Source organism: Patiria miniata, unplaced genomic scaffold (genome assembly GCF_015706575.1).
Source record: "Patiria miniata isolate m_02_andy unplaced genomic scaffold, ASM1570657v1 HiC_scaffold_20, whole genome shotgun sequence".
Taxonomy (NCBI): domain Eukaryota; kingdom Metazoa; phylum Echinodermata; class Asteroidea; order Valvatida; family Asterinidae; genus Patiria; species Patiria miniata.
The window spans coordinates 17549419-17571857 of record NW_024037059.1 but is presented as its reverse complement, the minus strand read 5'-3'; the positions used below and the strand labels follow the sequence as shown (position 1 = coordinate 17571857).

The following is a 22439-nucleotide window of genomic DNA, read 5'->3' as shown; positions in this document are numbered from 1 at the left end:
TCATTCAAATCACTCATGTACTTTGTAAGTTAAGGAATTTTAAACACAACCACCGTTTTAAATTTCTGTCCACGGATCACAAAAAGGTAAGTGTTCTTTCAGCAAAACAAAAACAAATCACATAGGGTCTTGCTGAGAGAAGGCACACCTTTTTTGTGATCCGTGGACAGAACTTTAAAATGATGATTGTGTTTAAAACTCCATAACTTGAAAAGTACATGAGTGGTTTGAATGATTCTTGTACTAAAAGAAAGCTTACGAATTGGGCTTTCATAAAGTGCTACATGCAGAACTTAGCTAAAACTAGTCCCGACATTTGGGTTGTTTTTTTAACATCACCCTGTAGATTGGAAACTATCTTTGTTGGCAACAATCAGGGTCACTTTAATGATAGAATGTTAGGATCTGAAATAACATTAGTGTAAAAGATTAAAAAATATATAAGTTTTGTTAAAGCCTACGTTTGTTAACGTCGCTTACTCGATCTGAACTCAAAAGGGCATGGACCTGAACATGAATGCAGCCCTCACATTTTGTACAGCTACCATTTCAATCATGTACATGTGTTCATGCAGTTTACTAGGTTTGCTCGACACCAAAGTTTTCCAAATTTTAACCAGCGTATAGGTTGATTCATACTACGAATGTGAATGCGATGCTGACGTCAAAAAGCATTCACTACGAAATTAGACGGAGTTGAAATGTGTGCAGCGCAAATACTTGTCAATGGCGTCACAAAGTCGCATTTGCCTTTGCGCCAAGTATGACCCGGCCTTTACTGTACATTCATTTGAAGGGAACAAACTCTTTATGAAAAATTGTTTTAAAAATATGTACGTTAAGAAATCTGGGCATTTTAGTAAGTTTCATTCAGAGTGAGGATTGTCTTTAACCACGGTAAATCCAATGATCTATTTAACTGTCATAAGGATATTTGTACCGATTTTAATTATGTTCTGGAAATTTTGATTTTTTGAAAGTAAATCACCAAAATTGATGAACATTTTCACTGGCATATTTAATTGCACTAATTATGTTATTAATTTTAATCAGTGTTTCTGCTTGTTTAATGATGTACAATTTTGAGTTGAATAAATTAGCCCAGAACAAGAGACCAGTTGTCAAGTGAAATCATTTTGGATTGTCGTCCAACAAATTTCACTTTGAAACCCCGTTATGGAAAGTCAAATCTTGTTTTTGACGTTAATAGTTATCAAAGAGAGAAACAAACAAAACAATAACTGGTACATAATTGGCTTGGGTATCACAGAGCTACAAGCACCTTTGTTTTAATATAAATGAATGGAAATATTAACTACAAAAAGATATTGTATCAAAAAATAGGGTGAGGTAATCTTTCATCCAAAAATGAATACTGACTTGACACATTGGGAAATATTTATAAGATAATGCTGGAGTTTGTAATTCCTGTCGCGGATTTGAAAATTTCCGGATTTCCCTATTCAATCTTTTCTTTAGTCTTCAACACTTCTTTTTTTTTCAACAGGTCAAATATATTTGTTTAAAAATTTATTTGCAGCATGTTATTTGTAAGATCGCTTTGCATAGTCAGAATTGAGTATGTTAATCTTGCATAGTGAGAATTGAGTACATTAATCATGACCTGTGCATAAAGTTGCATGTCTACACATAAATTCCTGTGAACGCGAACTTAATAGAACCCCAAATATTTTTGTTCCCTACCACTATAGAAGAAATAGTTATTATTGTATAAGTACGAAAATACTGTTCACAAATTATATACTTTCTACTGACGAAAAGTACTTCTAAAACCTACCTTGGTTTTATAATATAATACAGCAGCAAAATCATGCCACCAGTTGAACTCAAATTTCACATCGTCATAAAAAGCAGCAAACGTTTATAATTTGTTATTCGTACGGGTCATTCTATAAATGTAGGGTCCAACGTGCGACATTTTACCTGTCCCTGTTACCTTGGTCCTTTGTAATTTGTCATTCAAGAATCATTAAGAATGAATTCAAACGATGTTTTATTTTGGGGGTAAGTAGTTTGCAATGAATAACCACTCTCGGAGGACGACTTTTTTTTATAAAATTACCGATGTCAGATGTAACAGGGACAAAAAAGTGGACCCCAAATTTACACAATGACCGAATCAAAACATTTCAAACCGAGTAATAAATAGGTGTGAATTTCTTTTAAAATTAAGTACTATCAGACTATCTACAAGATTAGATACAACCTAGATAAAAAATAGTTCTCAGTGACTTACAAAACTATAAATACGTGAATTGAGGCAAACTTTACTGGTATAAAAATGGCAGTTTTCTTTATTTTTCTGAGACCAAATTGTCAGGTGGATGATTAAAAATTGGACGAAAATTTTAAACCGGGAATAATCACCAAACAAGTATTCTTTACAAATCACAACATGATTTGTAAAGAACCTAAACCTCTACCCTTTACATGTGTCAAATGCAAAAGCATGCAATACAAGTACTATAAAATAGGTAGCACCAATAATATATTGTTCAGCAGGCAGTAGTGTTGTTTATTATCCAGATTGTCGTGAGATATCGTGGGATAGTTCACTGGTTTAGAAGACGCAGGCTTTGGCATCCAATCGGTCCTCATCAGGAACGATGGTCAGATCTTTGGGGCATTCTGTGTAAGAAATCACAAGAACAAAACTTAAAACTTTCATCTTTGTGCAGATGAAAATGAGATAAAACTGGTCTTAATTTTAATTAATTTTAATCAATCAGATTTTTCCCCCTTAATATATTCCACTTCACAAAATCTTTGTACACCTACAATTGTTTTGTAAAGCCAAAGTCTGTATGTGTCGCATTAAAAGACGTAATATTCATGTCAACTTAGCTACAGCATCTTGTTAAGTCAAATGAGTGGCAGGGAATTGACCTATCGCTGTTTGCGAGTTAGCCATGCCCCTTAGACAACCCCATGGAGTTTTTGTACACTAAGTTTTGTTTGTCTCAGATTTTGTGCGTTCCATGTCCATTTGTATATCGTGTAATTGGACAATATTTCACAAGCTGTGTTGACGCCATTCCACTGCGATTCTACCGCAATAGGTCAATTGAGTGATGGGTACGTACACTGGTGCGCAAGCATGGGTGGTATGCCACTAAAAATGTGGCAGTATATACAAATATAACATGCTTTGAGGGTGGATAGTCAATATTTGCTTCCCGAGGTATCGGAAGTTAACAAACTAGTTTGACAAATTTAAACATCAGTTCTAAAAAACATTGCTCTGCGTGTGCCGCCATCTTTTTAAGCTATATACAGTGCACTACCCTATGCGATAGTTCCACAATGGCTTTAAAGCACATGTATAGTGGACTATCGCACAGGTAACCGTGCATTCAATGAAATTCTGTCTTAAACTGTATCTTCCATCAAAGAGTAGAGTTAAAGACCCATGCATACTCACTTGTCTCACAGCGGTGCCCATAGTAGCCAGTGCCTTCACACTTGCAGAGGTACACATCATGCTTGGTCTGTACACACTGACCATTGTTCTCACAGTTGTTCTTACGACAGGTATCTCCTGGAGAAATTACCAAATTATACAACATTTCTTTAAATGTATTATTAAAGAGGTTGTGGAATGCTCGAAGACATTTCTGTCATTTTTCGGGGTATACGTAGCCTAAGGTGTGATGAAATAAAAACGACTATTGTTTCTGTCAAAAATGAGTACAAAAGGTACTTTTGAGAGCTGTTTTTCAAGTCCTGTCATGCCTGTTTCAACCCGAACGTGCAATTTGTGTAAAATTCGTCGTTGCGTGCAGCAAACAAAACACAGTAAATCGTGACGTAATAAACAGGACTCCCGATGCAGAGTAGCATAAACGAGTCTTGTTTATTATGTCACGATTTACTGTGTTTTGTTTGCTGCCCGCAACGACGACTTTTACACAAATTGCACGTTCGGGTTGAAACAGGACCTGAAAAATAGCTCTCAAAAGTACATGTAGCTCAAACCTGGCACAAAGGGGAAGTAAACATTTGGGGATGGTATGATGAAGTTTTTCAGCACCCAGACTTCGTAAAGTATTTTCATTTTCTTCAAATTCAGGAAATTTTCAGGAGTGTGAAGTTCACTTAAAAGGGCGATGTGTGTGTGTGGGACGAGGTCGACGCAATCTGGCACAATTAAAATGATATTAGGGTAGGGAGGGGGGGGGGGGGAGGGGGGAGGATGGACAGTCAGTTGGCAGTAAGTGTGGCAACTTTAATTTAAATTTAAAAGGTCGATGGTATTAGCTTGGTTGAACCATACACGTAGTTGGGACTAATGCTATCAAAAAAAAATGCAGAAGACAGCTTTTTGTGAAAAGAAAGCTAATTTTGCATTTCAAACTTGACTTTTCAACAATGAAAGTTTTTTTTATGCCTGGTGATCATCTACCCATGGCAACCCAAGCAAATGCACCAACAATTTGACTCGGTAACCTTGGGCCTACTAACTGAAAAGTACAATCCTAGAAACATGACCAGACCCCAAGTTGTACTTTTAAATGTTGTCGTCACAGAGGTGGAGTTGGTTTGGACATTACATTTTGTATATTTGTTCTGGTTGTCTGGCACCGACCAGACAGGAACTATAACCCGGTTACATGTGCTTCAACCTGTTCCTTTATTAGTTTGTATAAAATAAGCTTCTTTGCAACATGTACAGTTCATAAACAGTAAAAAGTGCACAGTGATTTATTGTACATGGATACTCATATGCATGTAAGTGAACCTGTTCTACTACTTTTGAGGTTTTGGGGACTCATGCACCTTCAATTTGCTTTGAGAATTGACAGTAAAAAAGAAATTCACAAGAAATATGAGGCATAAATGTAATTAGAGATGTTTAAACATGTTACATTTTCTTCTTTTTGTTTACCACCTGTCCTTTGCTATTGCTACATAACCATGATAAAACATGTGCAAAATCAAAAATAATCAGGAAGAGAGATGCACAAAATAAAACAAATTATTCCTGTTTAAGATCAACGGTTTAATTTGGGAGATTTTTTTTTTTTTTAAAGTTCCTCAATTTTTCCTACAGCCGAACAAGCTAGCTGTACATGTACACCTATTAAAATGTACCATATGTGCACTGGGTGTCCAACAAAGAGCCATTCAAACATTTTACAAGCGGTGCCCAGATTATACTGCTACTTTGTATAGTGTGTAACACTCTGGTTTTGTTGTTCACCAGTAACAAGCTGCGGACAATAGGCCTACCCAAGCTGAAAAGACTGCTTCCTGTGTGGGTATTGGTTAATTGTCCTACCAAGCAGCTTTATTTGGACTGATACCTGTATGTGTCCCACTGTTCACAGTGTGTATGGCATTACCTGATGCACAACAGATGGCTCTTTGGCTATACTTTGAAAAAAATTGTTATTCTTAACCCTACATCTCTCTGTTTTGTTGGTTGTTAACTTCCGTAACCCCATCCCCAAACCCTAACCCTCTCCAACACCCCCCCCCCCCAAACAAAAATGGACAATAAAAAAATATGCAGTAAAGTAACATATTTCTCTTTAAATTTAATTTAACAATATTGGAACATAGGTACTCATTCAAGTGAAAATGGCTTAATGATTCAATAAAATAATTATATCCATCAAAATACAACAAAATCAGTTGTAAGACGTCAACAGAATGACAAATAAATATTAGAAATCATCATGAAATTTTTAAGCTTGAGCAGAATTCATGCCAATACAATTTCAGTTAGCACAGAATGGTACTATTTTATGTCCCGTTCCTGCAAAATGCAATCGAATTCACAACTTACCAAAGAGGGCACGCCGGCATCGCCTGACATCGCGATAGGAGAAAGGGTTGTCACAGGCCGTCTCGGTGGAGCAGACACACTGCTTGCCGACACGGTTACAACCAGAGAACTCCTGCTTGACACAGTCACTGCTAACAACTGGTGGAACACCAACAAGTAACAAAATCCATCACACAGAATCCCCTTTGTGAAAACATATTGTTGTACATGTCCTGACAATCTAAGTCTATTTTTGAATATCCAAAAAAATGTTTTAGTTTTAGAAATCAGAGTATGTAAATAACTGTTTCTGGTAGAAACTTAAAATCGTGTTTAGCATGTCAAGAATACATTCTTTGTGATGCCAGTTTTCGCGTTACTAAAAAGTCTCTTGATGAAATAAAACTGTAACAGTTGATATGAAATAACTAAATACATTTGATAAATAACTTTTATTTTAATAAAATTTCCACTTCCGGCCACACCTATGTGTCATTATTTGTATGCACATGAAGGCACTGAATGAAACTAGCATACCTTAATTATAAGCATGAAAATCTTTTTTATCACATGCAGGTACATGTGTACATTAGTTTACCAAATGGTCAGAGAGACATTTGTACGTTCCCTGCTTTATCATAACACACAAAAAGAAAACTCCAACTGTTTATATTATTATTTTACACATGTAGTAAATTTACTGAAAGGTCAAATAGGCCAGTGTACTGTAAACGCCAGGCAGGCTAGACTACTGTGGTCAGGACTTTCATATGTACTACATGATGTGTGACAGGATGGCATCCAGCCAGCTACACATAATTATGAGGTCAAAAGGTCAATGGCATGCCCACTGTAATAATATAGGCCTACACTTCTAAAGTTACTCACACCATGGAAGCATAAGAACACATTCCTCCATGCTCACACACATACCAGCACTGTATTATTAGTATAGTGAATACATGGTCCAGCATAATGTTACATGTGCAAGAATTTTTAAGACCTTAGTTTCGTCATGGTTTTGTTTACATTCAACATGTTCTGTTTTACAGTTTTTCTCCTAAAGTTGATGCCTCTATTATGCTTTTTCTTAATTTTTTTTCACAAAGAGCTTAATTTCCTTGATTTGCTCCAATTGCAAATCTTGTTTGTGAAGTTATTTATAAAAAAGAAGTAAAGAAACTTATGATAGTAACGTATTCAAAATCAACCCCAAAAATGTACAACCATAATACACACTACATGATAGATATGAAACTGCTACATGTAAATCATGTAAATGGTACAAAGCAAGGTAGCACAGAACATTGTATACTTAGTAGTGCAAACTTTTTCTTTCTTTTTTATTTTTTATCCCCTGTTTAAATTGAATGCTGGGTAAGTTTGGGAAGAGGTTGGAAGAAAAATTGTTTAAAATACCTGTAGCGACTAGGACGAAACAGGAAAAAACGAGGAGACAGATACGGAGGCTGTCCATGGTTAATGCAGATCAACAGCAACATAAACCTGAAAATGAATACAAAATAATTCATTAATAAAGATTAAAAAACAGGTAACAGGTCATCTCGTACCTTGGGCAACTCGTACCTTGGACAACTCGTACCTTCAACTCGACGTCATTATACCGAGTCGTACCTTGGACAACTCGTACCTTCGGCAAGTCGTACCTTCAGTTAAGACGACTCGTACCATCACGCGTAAGTCAAGTCGTACCGTCAGTCAGGATAATGATCCGAGGCTGAATAAAGTGGACCGTAACTCATTAAAAGTGGACTGCTTATTAAAATAAAGGCGAATCTCTTTTTGGTATGGGCTCTCTTTCCCCCCAAAAGAGGAATTTATTTAGCGCGAAGCCGGCCGCGGCAGCTAGGTTACACGCACTGTGTGCGCGGCATGCACAGGCCCACGCGGTACGTTTGCGGTCAACCTACGGTAGCCATCCGTGCAAAGTGACACGGTTCTTGCGCCGCGCTGACCGGTTAATATGGACGTCTGTGCACGGTGACATTTTTTTTTAAAATTAACTTGCAAAACATCGTATCATGTGGGAGTCAAGGAACCACACACTAAAAGAATAAACTGTCGATGTCATCTGGTCCTTGCCAAATCCAGAACCTAAAAAAAAAAAAAAAAAAAGGATATTAAAATTTATTTCACAAATTATCTTAGCTACCGAATCAAACGTTGAATATGCACATGGAATGTACAAGTACATGTAATTCCATTAAAAACAGAATGGCAGTGCCGCGCGCGCCGCGCCGGCCGGCCGCTTCCGAGTCACCGGCATCGGTACCGCGCACTACCGACCGGCCCGGCCCGGCAGTCAAATTTCATTGCCCTGCGGCAGGCCCAACGCGGAAAATCACGCTGCCTGGCAAAGCCATTAGATCTTGAATGTGGTTCTGTGGGATAAAAATTAACTTTGACTTGAAAAGAATCGTATCGTTTCAGAGTCAAGGAAGCGAACCACACACTGTGCACACTTAGTCACGCACGTACTCTACTTTTTATTCTGATGGTACGAGTCGTCTTAATTGAAGGTACGAGTCGTCCAAGGTACGAGTTGTCCAAGGTACGAGATGTCCAAGGTACGAGATGTCCAAGGTACGAGTTGTCCAAGGTACGAGTTGCCCAAGGTACGAGTTGACTCGAAAGCAAAAAACACACAAGGCCAATCAACATTGATTTTTAGGTTTTTATCAACCCCCTCCTCGATTTTCACCCCTCCCCCATTTTTTTATATATTTTCCATTCAAGTTTCTCACCAAATCCACAGGCACGGTTGCACTGTGAGGTTCATTACCCTTTTTAAATTCTAGACACAAACCCAAGGTCATTAAACAGCTGACTGGTACTTAATATGAAGTTATTTTCATGTTTGTTGTATCTTCTTTTAAGTTTATGTGACGTGGTCCGGTTGTCCCCTTAATTCACTTTGAATGTGACGAAGTGGAATGTAAAATACAAAATATAAATTCCCCTCCCGACTGATTTTTTTCAATCTTGAGTGATGAAAACCTAAAAATCAATGTTAAAGGGAAAATACAACATTTGCAAACATCAAAAAATAAAGCTACAAATCATTTTGAAATACCTTGCTGGACTGTTAGTGAATGACAGTGTAAAGCATCCTGTAAAATCATGGCACCTGGTATACTGTCATTTTCAAGAAAAGTGGTATTTTTGTATCAATTTCCAACGCTGGTCGGCCGACCAGCGTTGGAAAAAACTGGCTTTTTTTCAAATACTGGCCCCAATTGACCATCGCACTTGTTTGCAATTGATTACACACCTATAAACGGGTACAAGCCAGCTAGACTGGTTCCCTGACCTTACAATTCCCCAATGTATGTAAACTGCTCTGTTTCTTCTTATATGGAGTCAGGGAACCAGACTACAGGAAAATGATTGTTTTTCTTGGTTTTTATAGCATTTTCGAACCCAAAACCTAAAAAAAGTCAGTGTAACTATATTTGCTATATATTTCCAACCCCCCAATTCCATCCATTTCTGAAAATTACAGCAAAAGCAAATGATGTATATTCCCTTTAATTGGCCAGAAATGAAAATTTATATTTTCACGAGATTGATTCACAAAGAGACAAACTTCACGAAAAATCACATCTTTTCAAGAACTCAAAGCTTGAACAATACTAGACCAAAAAAATAATGATAGTTCTGGTTACCCTACCTTCCCTATTTTGACAGCCCCTATACGCTCAATCAATTTCAAGTTGTGTGGAAGAATGAGGAAAAACTATAGGCCTAATTTAAAGCACGAGAAAATCGGTATTCAAAACAGACATTCGCAAAGTAATGAAGCATATGTTTATGTTTCAGCCCTCGGGCAAAGTCGCAACATTTTATAGGGCATAGGTTTACTTTCGGCTTTCAACCCTCTCCCCCCCCCCCCCGGCCCCCCAGCATACCCCCCCCCCCATATGTCAACTTTCCCAAACGCAAACTTAAAAGAAAGAAAAATAACATGAATAAGGTGAACAGTGACAGGTTGACAGCGCGTCAGTTACTGTCAGACCATGGAGGATTTTCTTCCTCCATGGTCAAACCTACCAGCATCAGTGTATTTGTAAAATATGACTTACCAAAGAACGAAAAATTCAACTCCCCTCAGCAGCGACAGCAGCCTCCTACGCAACTCGAACGCTATCGCAAAATGAACACAATTTTCTCAATTTATAGTCAGCGTCGGCAATGCAACGTCCCGCGAATTGCGGTAAGGTTGGATGCCAGACTTTATCGTCCTAAAAAAAATTAACTTTTCAGTGCGCCCTCTATTGACATGAAATTAGCACTGTCGTCTGCAACTTCTTGAAAAGGGAGGGGGCGGGGCATATTTGAAAGGTTTATTTACATAATAGACGTACTTATTATTTTCAATAATCAATCAAACACAATTTGAATCAGACAAAGCGGTTACTTTTCCCTTCATCACGAGTCGTTTCCCCAATCAAATGATGTTCTCCTGATGTTAAAGATGCATTGAAACATTCAACAAACCTCAGATACTCGTAGCAAGTCTGAAAAAAAATTACAAAAATATTGCCGAGTGATCATTACAAGTTCTCCATTTTATTTCTGACAAGTATAAGAGTCAATGAGACCAGATATTACAACATAAAAGAGTCTTAAAATAAATAGTTGACACAAAATTTAAAATAAAACCAAATAAATTGCTAAAAACAATACTTGCGCAACACCTGAAACTATTGACATTTTCAATGTCAAAGAGTGTCGTTTAAATGACTTTCAAAAGTGCCTGCACAATGACTAACTCATAACCAACCTAAAAAACTACTTTAACATACTGACGTAATACATTAAACAATAAATTAAGCAAATAATAGGGATCTACAAGGTCGGCAGAGAAACACATAACTGTACAGTCTGCCTTTATAATAAATGATTCAAAGAATTTGAGAGAAAAAAAATAACTCTTAAACAGGGAGAATTTGTAAAAAAAAAAATACTTGTGATGACTAAAAACGACCGTTTCAATACATTTTGTGTTAAACTAAAACAGCAAAAATGCAAGAGGGCTGGATGTGTTTGTCAAAATCATTTCCCCGTATCATAAAAAAAAATAAAGAATAAAGTAAAAAATGAAATGATTTTTTTTTCAAATTGAAGGACGGTATAGAACAGGCACAGTGACATTGTTTGTACACACAGCAGCGGGAAAACTTTACAGCAGAAAAACTGTACAAAAAAATAAGCAATAATCTTTAAAAAAAACTTGTCAAAAATCCAGGAAAAAACTTGTTTAAAATCCAAGATAACTCTTGTCCAAATTTGGCTGTTCATAAACTTAATTAAAATATACTGACATGAAGAACGTCTTTACAAATTCTTCCGAGTCTTTCCCTAGAGGGAGTGAATTTTAAATACGAACACTTGCCCAAGTTACTAGATGTTCTTAAACCACGTTGTTTTTTTTCACAGAATGTAATTCTTTCCCAATGGTGGTTAAAGTTGTCTCACAAAGCTATAAGTGCTCGTTAATAAATGCTCCCAAATGCCACGTTCCCATCACATTTGTTATCGTCCACAAATAAATTATAAAACAAATGAGTTAAGCTTACAATTGCAAAAATAAACACCAATAAAAACTGATGCAAAATTTCGCCAAGAATAGACTTCTGTTTTGGTTGCTTAATTTTCCATCTTACAGAAAGGTGCACATAACCACAGTCTTGAAGAAATATTAAGAAAAAAATTGACGATTCAACAGATCAAGGCTTCGTCATGTTTATTCTAAATAAACTAGTACCCTTCGTTCCGCAGAGCTTTCCTTTAAATTAATACACTCCACTTCATAATGTTTTATTACATACGTCCATATATATTTTTTTATGGTACACAACTGTTTACAAAATTGTACATTTAAGAATATATGTACATTAAAACTTGGTTGTCCAGAAGTGTTTTATGTATATACATTCTGAAAGTTGCCTTTACAAAGGTGGGGGAATTGAGTACAACGTTAAAATCGTTCGTGGGCGTAAAAACAAAAACAAACAAACTTTCATTTCTATTCCGAATTCTGGTTTTGCTCTACTGCGTACAAATTGCCACCAAGTACTGTGCTAAATATGGTCTGGTCAAGTTTTTATGTGTTTATTCTTGATTGAGTTGTCACTGTTTGGGTTGGGTTTTCTTAAGACTGTGCAGAAATAATAAGTGCATGAATAATTATTGTCGATAGTAGCTGAACTTACTCACAAACGTAACTATCTATTTGATTCTCACAAGAACTAAATACAAAACGCAAAGCCTAAGAAATGTGCGACAAGTAAAACTAAACATTGGTCACATCATTATCAGAGAAGTTCAAAAAACAAAATTTATATAAAATACTGTTTGGGATACCTTATACCATTCAAGAAAAAATAGAATTAGAAAGGTAGTGAACATCTGGCCGGTGTCTGTTTTCTTTTCGTAAACGTTATTTTCACAGGTGCTTTCTCTAATTTTCTGGTATACAATTATGTCATATTGGCTACGCCGACTTTCTTTTTAATTAACTCTACTTTGCCGGAAAAATCAAAGACAACATCCAGCAAACAAACACTTACTAATAGAAAGCCGGCGCAGCGGATGTGACGTAATTACTTATCAGCCAATCATACAGAAAGCCTCTGTGAAAATAATGTTTACTTAAAATAAAACGGTGCCAGCTAAATATCCGCCACCAATTAAACAAATATAGAGCTGTTGATAGGACTCCTTCTCAGTGTCCAGTTTTAATAAAAATCGATGTAATTTCTGGAAATATATATGACCATTACAATAAGCTCAAAGGATTTAATTTCTTCTGACAAGTACACCATGTATCAGTGAAACCACTGACATTCCGATCAGTGGTAGCAGTTGCTATCTCCTCTTGTAATTGCCTCTGAAAGGAAGTAATTGCGGTAAAGTAGCCTTCCCAAGGACACACGCACCATGATAAGGCCGGGCTAGAAGCCACAGCCCAATGCTGTTGCGACTGGACAATCCATCACGAAGGGTCGTAACTTCTGCACTTCCAACGACACAGCTAGGCTGTAAATTGACCTTGATCACTGCATTTAGTGAAACCTTTGACCTCTGGCAATTTCAGCCAATCAGAAACACCTGTTTCTACTTTGCCTTTTAAACCAACTAGTCTCGGTGTTTTGGTCCTGGATACCAAGGTACAATATTTCTCCACAGGTTGACCTCGGGTCAGGAGTCACATAGTTTGGCCAGGCATAAGTCTAACTCGGCAAAGGTCATCTGTTATAGGCTGGAGTTCAAAGGTCGTTCAGCCTCGTGCTACGTGAGCACAGTTTTCCCATAAGTCCCCTCTGGAGGGCGGTACAGTTTTGGGAACGCCCTCAACTGCATCTTGTTGAAGGCATACTTGGGGACACCCACGTTTTTGCGCGTGTTGTCTCGACGGGTGCCCTCACTGTAAAAGAAAGAGAAATTGTGCAATGTGAATGTTACAGACAAAAGTTTATGCCTTGCTGGATGAAAATCAAAATATCCTCATCAACAAATACAAAGGGAGAGTAGCGCAGGATTTTGAATGCACTGCTATTGTAAGCCTGTGGTGGTCTTGTGAAGATGCTACAGGTTAGTGTACATAAAAATGAAAATTAATTCAGATGAAAATAAACTGTGTATACTTCGAACCACTACGGTGCACAGTGTATCACACACGGGGCTCTAACCGTTGGGCACAAAGGGGGTCGTTAACCATTTTTTCCCCGCTGAAATTTAAATTTGCCAGACAGCCATGCCGACACAGCGTGCCACACACAAGCAGGCCGTGCACAGAGGGCGCGTTAATCATTTGCCTCCATTTCCCCCTCCCTCCATCCCCGCTGTCCCTGCGCCAATGTCACGGACTGCCATTTACTGTTCACAAATGCAGTTCAAAATGGTTGAATTTGACTAATGATTGGGACAGAGACAGTACGGGAAGAGAAAAATCTTACCTTCTCATGGTGTCTAGGAGGTGAGTGAACATCTGTGAGTGGAGCTGGTGCTCATCCTGTAGGATCATGCATTCTTCCAGGGTGACGGACATTGCTGTCCGGTCCTTGGCGCTTTTGCAGGACGTGAAGCGAATGCCGTCCAACCGACGTGCCAACTACAAAAAATAAAACAGCAAACAGTAATCACAAAGTCTGAAAAGCCAACGTCAACATTGATAATGTCCCAAAATTAGCAAGAGAGAGCTTTTGAGCTCTGTTAGGCCAAAAAAAAAAAATATTCGGTCTCTGGTCAGACCAAAGTTCCGGAATTGACGCGGCCACGCGGCTTTTTTTTTTCTTTCTTCATGCTTGGATTGTACAGACAAGGTGGGGTACTATTTCGCTTGTTTGGTGTCCTCATGTATGTTGGTGTCCTCCATAATTTGCCTTGGTGCTTTCGATCATTTGCCTTGGTGCAATTTCCCATTCCTTGGTGCTCTTTGGTAAAAAAAAATTAAGGAGGTGCGGAAATAGAGGGCGCTGTTGGAGCTACCGCGGAACATTTTGGAGAAAAAAAAAGATCGGCGCGCATGATTAAAATCGACGCGCGCGCTGACCAGAGACCGACTTATTTTTTTTTTTTGGCCTTATTTCAGTCTGTTAAAATCAGTACAGTTATATTACAAAACATTTGGTGAAATTTCCAAATGCTACAGGCTTTCATTTTGCCACATTTCACATATGACATGAGTATGAAATACTGACATGACGTGACATGACAAATATGCCATCAGTAATGAACAATACAGAGATTTTGACATCCATTTTGACATCCGCCTTGACAGCCCTATGAGCTGATGTGCAAGACTTCAATATTCTTATTCTTTTTGGTAATTTACAAATATGACATGAATATGACAAGAGTCATATGACATGATACAAGTGATGAACAATACAAACAGAGATAATTATACAACACCTGAATAAATCCCCGTCATCTGATTGGTGAATTGTAGATCATGTGACATATTATTATTCGGTATAATGCATGGTGCGACCATGCGTTATACCCATGCGTTATACCGTTTCAGTTTGCGCTTGTTCCATGACGCGGTATTTGCGTGCAAAATGCATGCTAGTGTGCGCGTTCAGCGTAGCCCGTATTGTTCCAAAGAGCCAGCCTTACAGCGTTGGGTTCAAACATTTTCGTGAAGGGGTAGTTCAACATCTTTAAAATCAAAGCAAATTGTAGTTTATAATTTACCAATCAAATGACGAGAATTTATTCAGGTGTTGTATAAAACAAATAACGAATGTTTTACGTTCGTGCGATGGAAAGAATAATTTCATTCGGTGACAGATTGAATGTTCTATTCCACTCGGCTTCGCCTCGTGGAATAGAACATTCAATCTGTCACCTCATGAAATTATTCTTACCATCGCACTCACAAACATTCGTTATTTGTATACTGTCAACCATTTTGACATACCTGTGAGCTGATGTGCAGGATTTCGACATTTTTATTCTTCTTGGTGCTGATGTGATGCCTGAGGCTGCTCATCAGAACATCCAGGGAGACAGAGCTATGCGATTCCCTCCAATCTACGACAAAAATCAAAGCTAACATTCATTTTTCTTGTATCAGTAGTGATGGGAATTGAAAACAGAACAGAAAGAAGATTAAAATTTGTGATTGCATTGAGAATGGCGCACGTACTTGCAACTGCAAAACAACTAAACTGAAGTCAGAAATTACGCCGACAAAGACTATTGTACAAACCATTTACTTTTGAAAATGTTCAAATGTAAGCACAGAATGCCATGGGCGATGCCAGGATTTTTTCTAGAGGGGGGCAAAACATATTTTTCCCAAAAAATTCTTGTATATCTCTTGATTTATCAGTTTTAGAGGGGGGCATGGACATTTTGCCCCCCCAAGTCATTAAATTTACGCCACTATGACTTCGCACCTCTTTTTCTTTTCTTTTTTTCTCTTCTTTTTTTTCTTCCTTTTTTTTTTTTTTGGCTTTTCCGGGGGGGGGGGGGGGGGGGGGGAAAGCGCCCCCCCTTGCCCCCCCCCCTCGCGACACCCATGCAGAATGCATTAGTATCACATGTACATGTACACAAGCCACTGATTACTTAACTGGACTGAAAATTGTTGTGGATCCAACGGATGATATTTTAGCAGCGTTCCATTTAACGGAGAATAACGTGTGATTACAAACCTTTATGAGGTATCATGTGCACGAGTCGACTGTAGTAGTTGTCCAGCTTCTGTAGGTTGTCTTGGTTGATGGTGTCTTGCAGTGACGTATCGCCAAATCTGGAATTCAAAGTAAATAAGTATAGCTGAAACTTTGTCGTAAACTCAAGAACGGCCAAGAATGGTAACAGTACTGCACACAGGGTTTCCAAGGAAACTTTAATATGAAATTCCATAACTTTTCCATGTCTTTTTTGTTGAAATATCAACTTTCCATTGTAAAATACCAATAACTTCATTTTTTAAAATCAGGCAGATGCCAGACTTGAGACACGGACTTACATTTCAGCCATCGTCTGTTCCTCGTTGACACCAATGTTGAAGAGTACCGGGTAAACCTTGATGGGCTGACCACTCAGAAGCTCCTCAGGTATGGCCGGTGTCATGGAGGGCAGTACGGGAACCATGACCACTACATTGGACCTGAAGAGAGAGGGAACGAACCGTCAAGATTCCTGCATGGATCAGTCTCATGAAGTAGAAACTATTGTACAGCAAGGCAAAAGCCAATAATGGATTTGTTGAAACTACAGATGACTCAATTAAAGGGAAAATACAACATTTGCAAACATCAAAAAGTAAAACTACCAAATCATTTTGAAATACCTTGCTGGACTGTTAGTGAATGACAGTGTAAAGCATCCTGTAAAATCATGGCACCTGGTATACTGTCATTTTCAAGAAAAGTGGTATTTTTGTATCAATTTCCAACGCTGATCGGCCGACCAGCGTTGGAAAAAACTGGCTTTTTTTCAAATACTGGCCCCAGTTGACCATCGCACTTGTTTGCAATCGATTACACACCTATGAACGGGTACAAGCCAGCTAGACTGGTTCCCTGACCTTACAATTTCCCAATGTATGTAAACTGATCTGTTTCTTCTTAAATGGAGTCAGGGAACCAGACTACAGGAAAATGATTGTTTTTCTTGGTTTTTATAGCATTTTCGAACCCAAAACCTCAAAAATGTCAGTGTAACTATATTTGCTATATATTTCCAACCCCCCAATTCCATCCATTTCTGAAAATTACAGCAAAAGCAAATGATGTATAAGTGCATACTTTCTCTTCCTTACGCCATGAATTACATTAAATACATTCCGGTTTGAGCCATTTCCCCCGAAGCCACCCTTTAAGGATTAGTATAGGGAATGAGGATGTGTGGGTGTGAGTGGGGGACTCGACCTGATACTTACCGTGTACCAGTGAGTGGGGGACTCGACCTGATACTTACCGTGTACCAGTGAGTACTGGCATAGTGTCGTCAATTTCTGTACTGGTCTTGACAATCTTAAAGGTGACACACACTAGGTCGTGGATACCCACGGCAAAGTCCTCCAACATGCCCATCTCATCACCTGAGAAAAAAAATCAACAAGTGTCATAAAACAAACATGAAGAAAAATGGGCTGCTTGTATCAGACTTTTTGGACACTTTTCACTGATTTGCCATTATTATCATTGACAATCAAGAGATACACAACTTTAAACAATATTAAAGTAAGATTCCTTAATTTTGAAAAGATTGGGTACTGAACATCCTTGCCCTGTCACATAAGACCCTCAATCGTCACAAACTCTTAAACCTCTTTGAGGTTCTCCATTGAAACGTATCATGTGTATTGATAAGAACCTCAAACTTTAAACCTCAAGCATCTTCAAACTTCACAGTGTCACCGCCCCTTCCTCAAAATTATACAGTATCAGTCCTTTGACCTCAAAGACATTCAACATTTGAACCTCAAAGGCCCTCAAAACCTCACAAAACCTCGCATGCCCTTACGCCTCTTATCAAAGCCTTACCATGTGTACTGATCAGACCCTCAAAGTGGGCTAGGATTCCCAGCGAGCTCATCTGGTTCATGAAAACCTTGCTGTAAATGTTTTCCCTGAATTTGATCATCACACCAGTCACGAGTGCTGTCAACTGTAAAAAAAAAAAAAAAAAAAAAAGCAAAACCCTCATCTTTAGTTTAACCTTCTTTTATTTTTACGTAATTTTCTTTCCTTCACAAATTCACTAAGTAAACCAAAGGTCTAGGTAAGCTGTATATTATCCACTTGGAAGATTTTTTTTTCAATTTCATATAAATCCATCTGTTTTAATAAACTTAGTAATTTAAAAATTCTGCCAACTTACGGCTTGTGAGAAGACAATATCCCTCCTACATTGCACTGATTGTAGGAAACTCAGGTTATGGTATTCCTCCTAAAGGAGAGAGCAAAGATGAACAATTGACTTAAAGAAAAGCAGCATTACCTTGGTTCAAACTATATTTATAACAAGGTTCTAATGATTACAGTCGAGTCTCGTTAATACAAACTCGTTCGGACCTAGCCAAATTGTTTGTTATATCAGAATTTTGTATGAAGAGGAACATTAGTCCCATTCATTGTGCACATAAATGCACAGTCGGGACCAAGGCTTTATGTTTGTTATAACCAGAATTTTGTACTATTAAACAGAGTTTGTACTAACGACAGTCGACTGTACCTACAATGGGACTCTAGGGAGACATTCCCTTAGTCTTGTGGTCCATTTCCTTGAGATGCTTGATGTTTGATTTCTGCCCCCATCCGCCCCAAGCCCCACCAGCTTTATAATCTTCCAAACCCCGCCCCTCTCACCTGCATCTTAAAGAAGGCTATGCTGTACCTGGCCTATATTTGTGCCTGCTCTACTGTTTCCTCAAGATGCTTGATATTAGATTTCTGGCCCCCCAACCCACCCCATGCCCCACCCACTTTAGGACCTTCTTAACCCCGCCCCTCTCACCTGCATCCTAAGGAAGGCTATGCTGTACTTGGCCTGCTCTTGTATCTGCCCCACCGTTTCCTTGAGATGCTTGATGTTGGACTCAACGGCCCCGAGACGCTCCCTAGGGGTGGCCGCGGACGACAAAAACTCCACTACGTGTCCAATGAGGTGCATGCGCTCGGACAGGCTCTGGTTTATATGGCTCCTCTGTTTAACACAGTGATCATTATAAAAAGAATTCAACTCACTACGCATTTCCCAAAGTTACATCAATTATAGAAACTCCTACTAATAATAAATAACATTAATAGTTTGCAATTTGGAAGCAATTCATTAAAACATTTCTAAATTAATTTAATTTCATGAAAAAATGAAACCCGCTTTGGCAATTTACTGAACCACAATATTCACAATATAAAAGCAAACCTCAACAGAGCACATATCCATATTAAAAGCCACTAAGGGTACTTTTCAAAAACAGCACAGAAACAAGAAAATTATTAGAAAAATCTGAAGAAAGAAAGTAACACTGCAAGAAAGCATCCTGTGAGTAAATCCCAGTCAATACACCAAAGGATTTTAATATGTTGGCATTGGTATTAATAAGAAATGTGAATATTAATACAAATTTGACTCGAAAGCTTTCAGTAATGGTTATACACTGTAAGAAAAAGTTGGTTAAGGTAACGTTAGGTTTAAGGGAACTGTTCCCTTTTTGACAAAGAACTAACAGTGTTGCCAAGCAAAGGTCAGTTTCGGTTGCTACATGGTAACAACCTGCCATATCAAGCCGGAATAATTTAAGATCTTTAACCTCCTGCTATTTAAACAGTCACAGACAGTCAAAATTCACTTTCACTTCCCCTGCCATACTGGCTAGTCACCAGCAGTCAGATCATATGTCAAGCAAGTACTGTGTCTAGTCAAACTGGGTCAACAGACAAAGCAGGCAAGTTATGGTCACAGCTGTTTTATCACTCATCCGGAGTCAAAGCATAGCTGTTTCAAGTTACTTAAACAGTCCCAGCCAGTCAATCCTGCTCTATGTAGGCTGGAAATTCTTTACTGTTGAAAACAGTCACTTGATTTATTTTGACTGAAAAGACTACTTGGCACAGAATGCATGTTTGCACAGGAGGGCTAATTGGAACTAGTAGGACTCTTTCTTTTTTGAGTCTGAGTTTTGAGACACTGGTTAAAAGAAAGCAACAGATACCAACACGTACCCAAGAGGTTAGCATTTTTCCCCCACCACAACGACTGTTAAATTCACAACCACCGCTGTTAGCACCGGGGGACTTGACAAAGGACAGGCCGTTCCATTCCCAGTCCTCGTAAGGACTGCGACTGCTGCTGCTGCAGCTGCTATGGCCGCTGCCGTGCACCTGATGATTGCTACTGACGCTGCTGCTGCTCACGCTCAGCCGGTTCAGCGACATTATGAACTCGTTGTCGCTGGTGCCGCTGGTCCGGCTGCTGCTGTTGCCGCTGTCGCAGGGCGAGGAGGAGGAACCCTTGGTGGTGGACTTGTCGTGGCTGTTGGCGCTGCTGCTGCCGCCGCTGCTGCTGCTTGTGCTGCTGTTGGGGTTTTTTACCGGTGAGCCGCGGAAGGAAGCGTTGCGGTAGCTGTTGAAGGCCTCTTCCATGAAGTTCTCATTGATGACATTCAGGAGTTCGGTAACCTGGATTCATAAAAATGAAAAATTTGACCCTTTTGCAACAACCACCTGAAATTATCAGACCTAAAACCATCACAAAAATTAGACGGTTCTGCATGCACAGCACTGTTTGGTGGATTAACCCTGCCTTATTTAATCCTACAAAATCCAACAGCAAGAACCTTCTGTAAGATTTTGTTGAACTGAGCTGTGAAAAAAAGAAGAATTTTTTGTTGCATTTGTTGGATCCTGTTGCACTCAGCAGATGTCATACTTCAAAAGCTGTTAGATATTGTTGGATTCAGCAGTTTTTATTTTTCCAGAAATACTTGAAGCAGAACTTCGTTAATCATTTTTCCTTCAGGGCCACTACTGCAAGGTTTTTCAAATTTGTCTTTTCTTAGAGAGACTTCATAATATACTGTGCAACAAGACAAGGTGTCAAAGGTCAAAAATGTTGTCTTGGACAGCTAGATCAATTGAAGAGTTCATTTCCAAAACGTGATAGATGCCATTTTTCCCCATTTCAGAATCCCACTCTTTCCTGGCTGTCTAAAAGCAATTTTTGGTTTGTGTTTTCATATACCATTTAAGAAGACGACAATGTGAAAAATGAAATTTAGAAACAGCTTTTATATTATTTTTATTCTTTAAACTTGGATAAACCATTTTTCACTTTTTTTCAAATAGAGTCTTCAATTGTAACCACTGCCTTCTTTCACTTGCAGGAAATGTTTGTATGAAACAGTTGGCCTGCTTCTGCACTGAGGTACCTTCCTCACAACACACCTAGGGACACCAGGTCGGATTTCACTTGGTCGGAAGCAGATCTGAAGTCTTGGTTTTTCAGTCCCTATTTAATCCCACGGGGAAAATTGTTTCCATCAACTTCCGAAATTTTCACTTCTTTGACATGCCGCATCCTAAAACTGATGTTTTTTTCTTCACTTTTTTTTCACACTGATGTCTTTTCCCCCCTCATTTTAAAAACCCTGATTCAGAATATCACATTCAAAACAAGCTGTCAAGAACATGAACACTCAATCCTGACAGCAGACACAAAAGGGATTAGGAATAATACTGCCAGAAATGAAGTTCACGGGAAAAGGTCCCACAAGTCAATCACAAGTCAAATTACGTGTCAATCACAAGTCAGGCACAAGTCCAGCACAAGTCAATCACAAGTCCATCACAAGTCCATCACAAGTTCATCACAAGTCAATCACAAGTCCATCGCAAGTCAATCACAAGTCAATCACAAGTCCATCACAAGTCCAGCACATGTCAATCATAAGTCCATCACAAGTCCATCGCAAGTCTTCACAAGTCAATAGCAAGTCCATCACAGGTCAATCACAAGTCTATCACCAGTCTATCGCAAGTCCATCACAAATCCATAACAAGTCCATCACAAGTCCAATACAGGTCAATCACAGGTCAATCACAAGTCCATCACAAGTCTATAGCAAGTCCATCACAAGTTCATCACAAGTCCATCACAAGTCCATCACATTTCATCCCCTGTTACTTATGACCAGACTTGTGATTCAACGTGTGCTTGACTTGTGATCTGACTAGTGATTGACTTGTAAATGACTTGTGATTGACTTGTGAATTGACAAATTATAGACTTGTGAATGGCTTGTGATTGACTTGTGATTTGACTTGTGATTGACTCGTAATAGACTAACCTTTTCGTTGAGTGTTGCGGTCTTCTTTCTCATGCTTTCCAAACCGACGTGCCGCGCCGCTGACAGGACGTCGCTGGCCAGCCAGTCAATGCTGTTCTTCAGATCTGAAATCTGACTCAGCGTTTTGGCAGCTTGGAGCGACAAGTTTTTGGTACTTCTGGATGAGGAAAGTAGAAACAGGGTGCTGGACTGTTAGCAAACAGGACTTGGGTTCAACCTATAGGTACTATACACAATAATATCTGCAGAAATGTTTTGCTTTGGAAAAGCAAGATACCAATGAACACAGGTGATATACTATTGCTTTTGACTGGT

The 22439-nt window shown here is 38.7% G+C and overlaps 2 protein-coding genes across 4 annotated transcripts in view; both read right to left on the bottom strand.

The window, feature by feature from the left end:
* Positions 1–957: 957 nt before the first annotated feature.
* Positions 958–9975, bottom strand: LOC119728271 (contactin-associated protein-like 2). The gene is made up of 5 exons (XM_038200439.1): positions 9892–9975; positions 7208–7294; positions 5810–5947; positions 3443–3559; positions 958–2649 (listed from the first exon to the last, which is right to left on the bottom strand). Exons 2-5 carry the CDS (start codon positions 7263–7265, stop codon positions 2582–2584), a joined length of 381 nt encoding a protein of 126 aa, XP_038056367.1. The 5' UTR covers positions 7266–7294; positions 9892–9975; the 3' UTR covers positions 958–2581.
* Positions 9976–10356: 381 nt separating this feature from the next.
* The window catches only part of LOC119727662 (inositol polyphosphate-4-phosphatase type I A-like), a 57800-nt gene continuing 45717 nt past the window's right edge, over positions 10357–22439 (bottom strand). The window contains exons 15-25 of one of the 3 annotated variants that reach the window (XM_038199653.1): positions 22125–22281; positions 20002–20457; positions 18794–18982; positions 18158–18226; positions 17821–17944; positions 17252–17375; positions 16299–16439; positions 15979–16076; positions 15240–15352; positions 13771–13925; positions 10357–13238 (exon numbers count right to left, since the gene is read on the bottom strand). In XM_038199653.1, the coding sequence (XP_038055581.1) occupies positions 13103–13238; positions 13771–13925; positions 15240–15352; positions 15979–16076; positions 16299–16439; positions 17252–17375; positions 17821–17944; positions 18158–18226; positions 18794–18982; positions 20002–20457; positions 22125–22281 (1762 nt within the window). In that variant the 3' untranslated portion in view covers positions 10357–13102. The remainder of the gene's footprint in view (positions 13239–13770; positions 13926–15239; positions 15353–15978; positions 16077–16298; positions 16440–17251; positions 17376–17820; positions 17945–18157; positions 18227–18793; positions 18983–20001; positions 20458–22124; positions 22282–22439) is intronic. The other 2 variants (XM_038199654.1, XM_038199655.1) reach the window with 2 other exon arrangements.

Coding starts and splice junctions, on each gene's coding strand:
- LOC119728271 (XM_038200439.1), bottom strand. CDS start 7,265: ATGGACAGCCTCCGTATCTGTCTCCTCGTTTTTTCCTGTTTCGTCCTA. Junction 5,948..7,207: donor TTTCGTCCTAGTCGCTACAG/GTATTTTAAACA, acceptor GTGTTCCACCAG/TTGTTAGCAGTGACTGTGTC. Junction 2,650..3,442: donor TGGGCACCGCTGTGAGACAA/GTGAGTATGCAT, acceptor TTTCTTACACAG/AATGCCCCAAAGATCTGACC.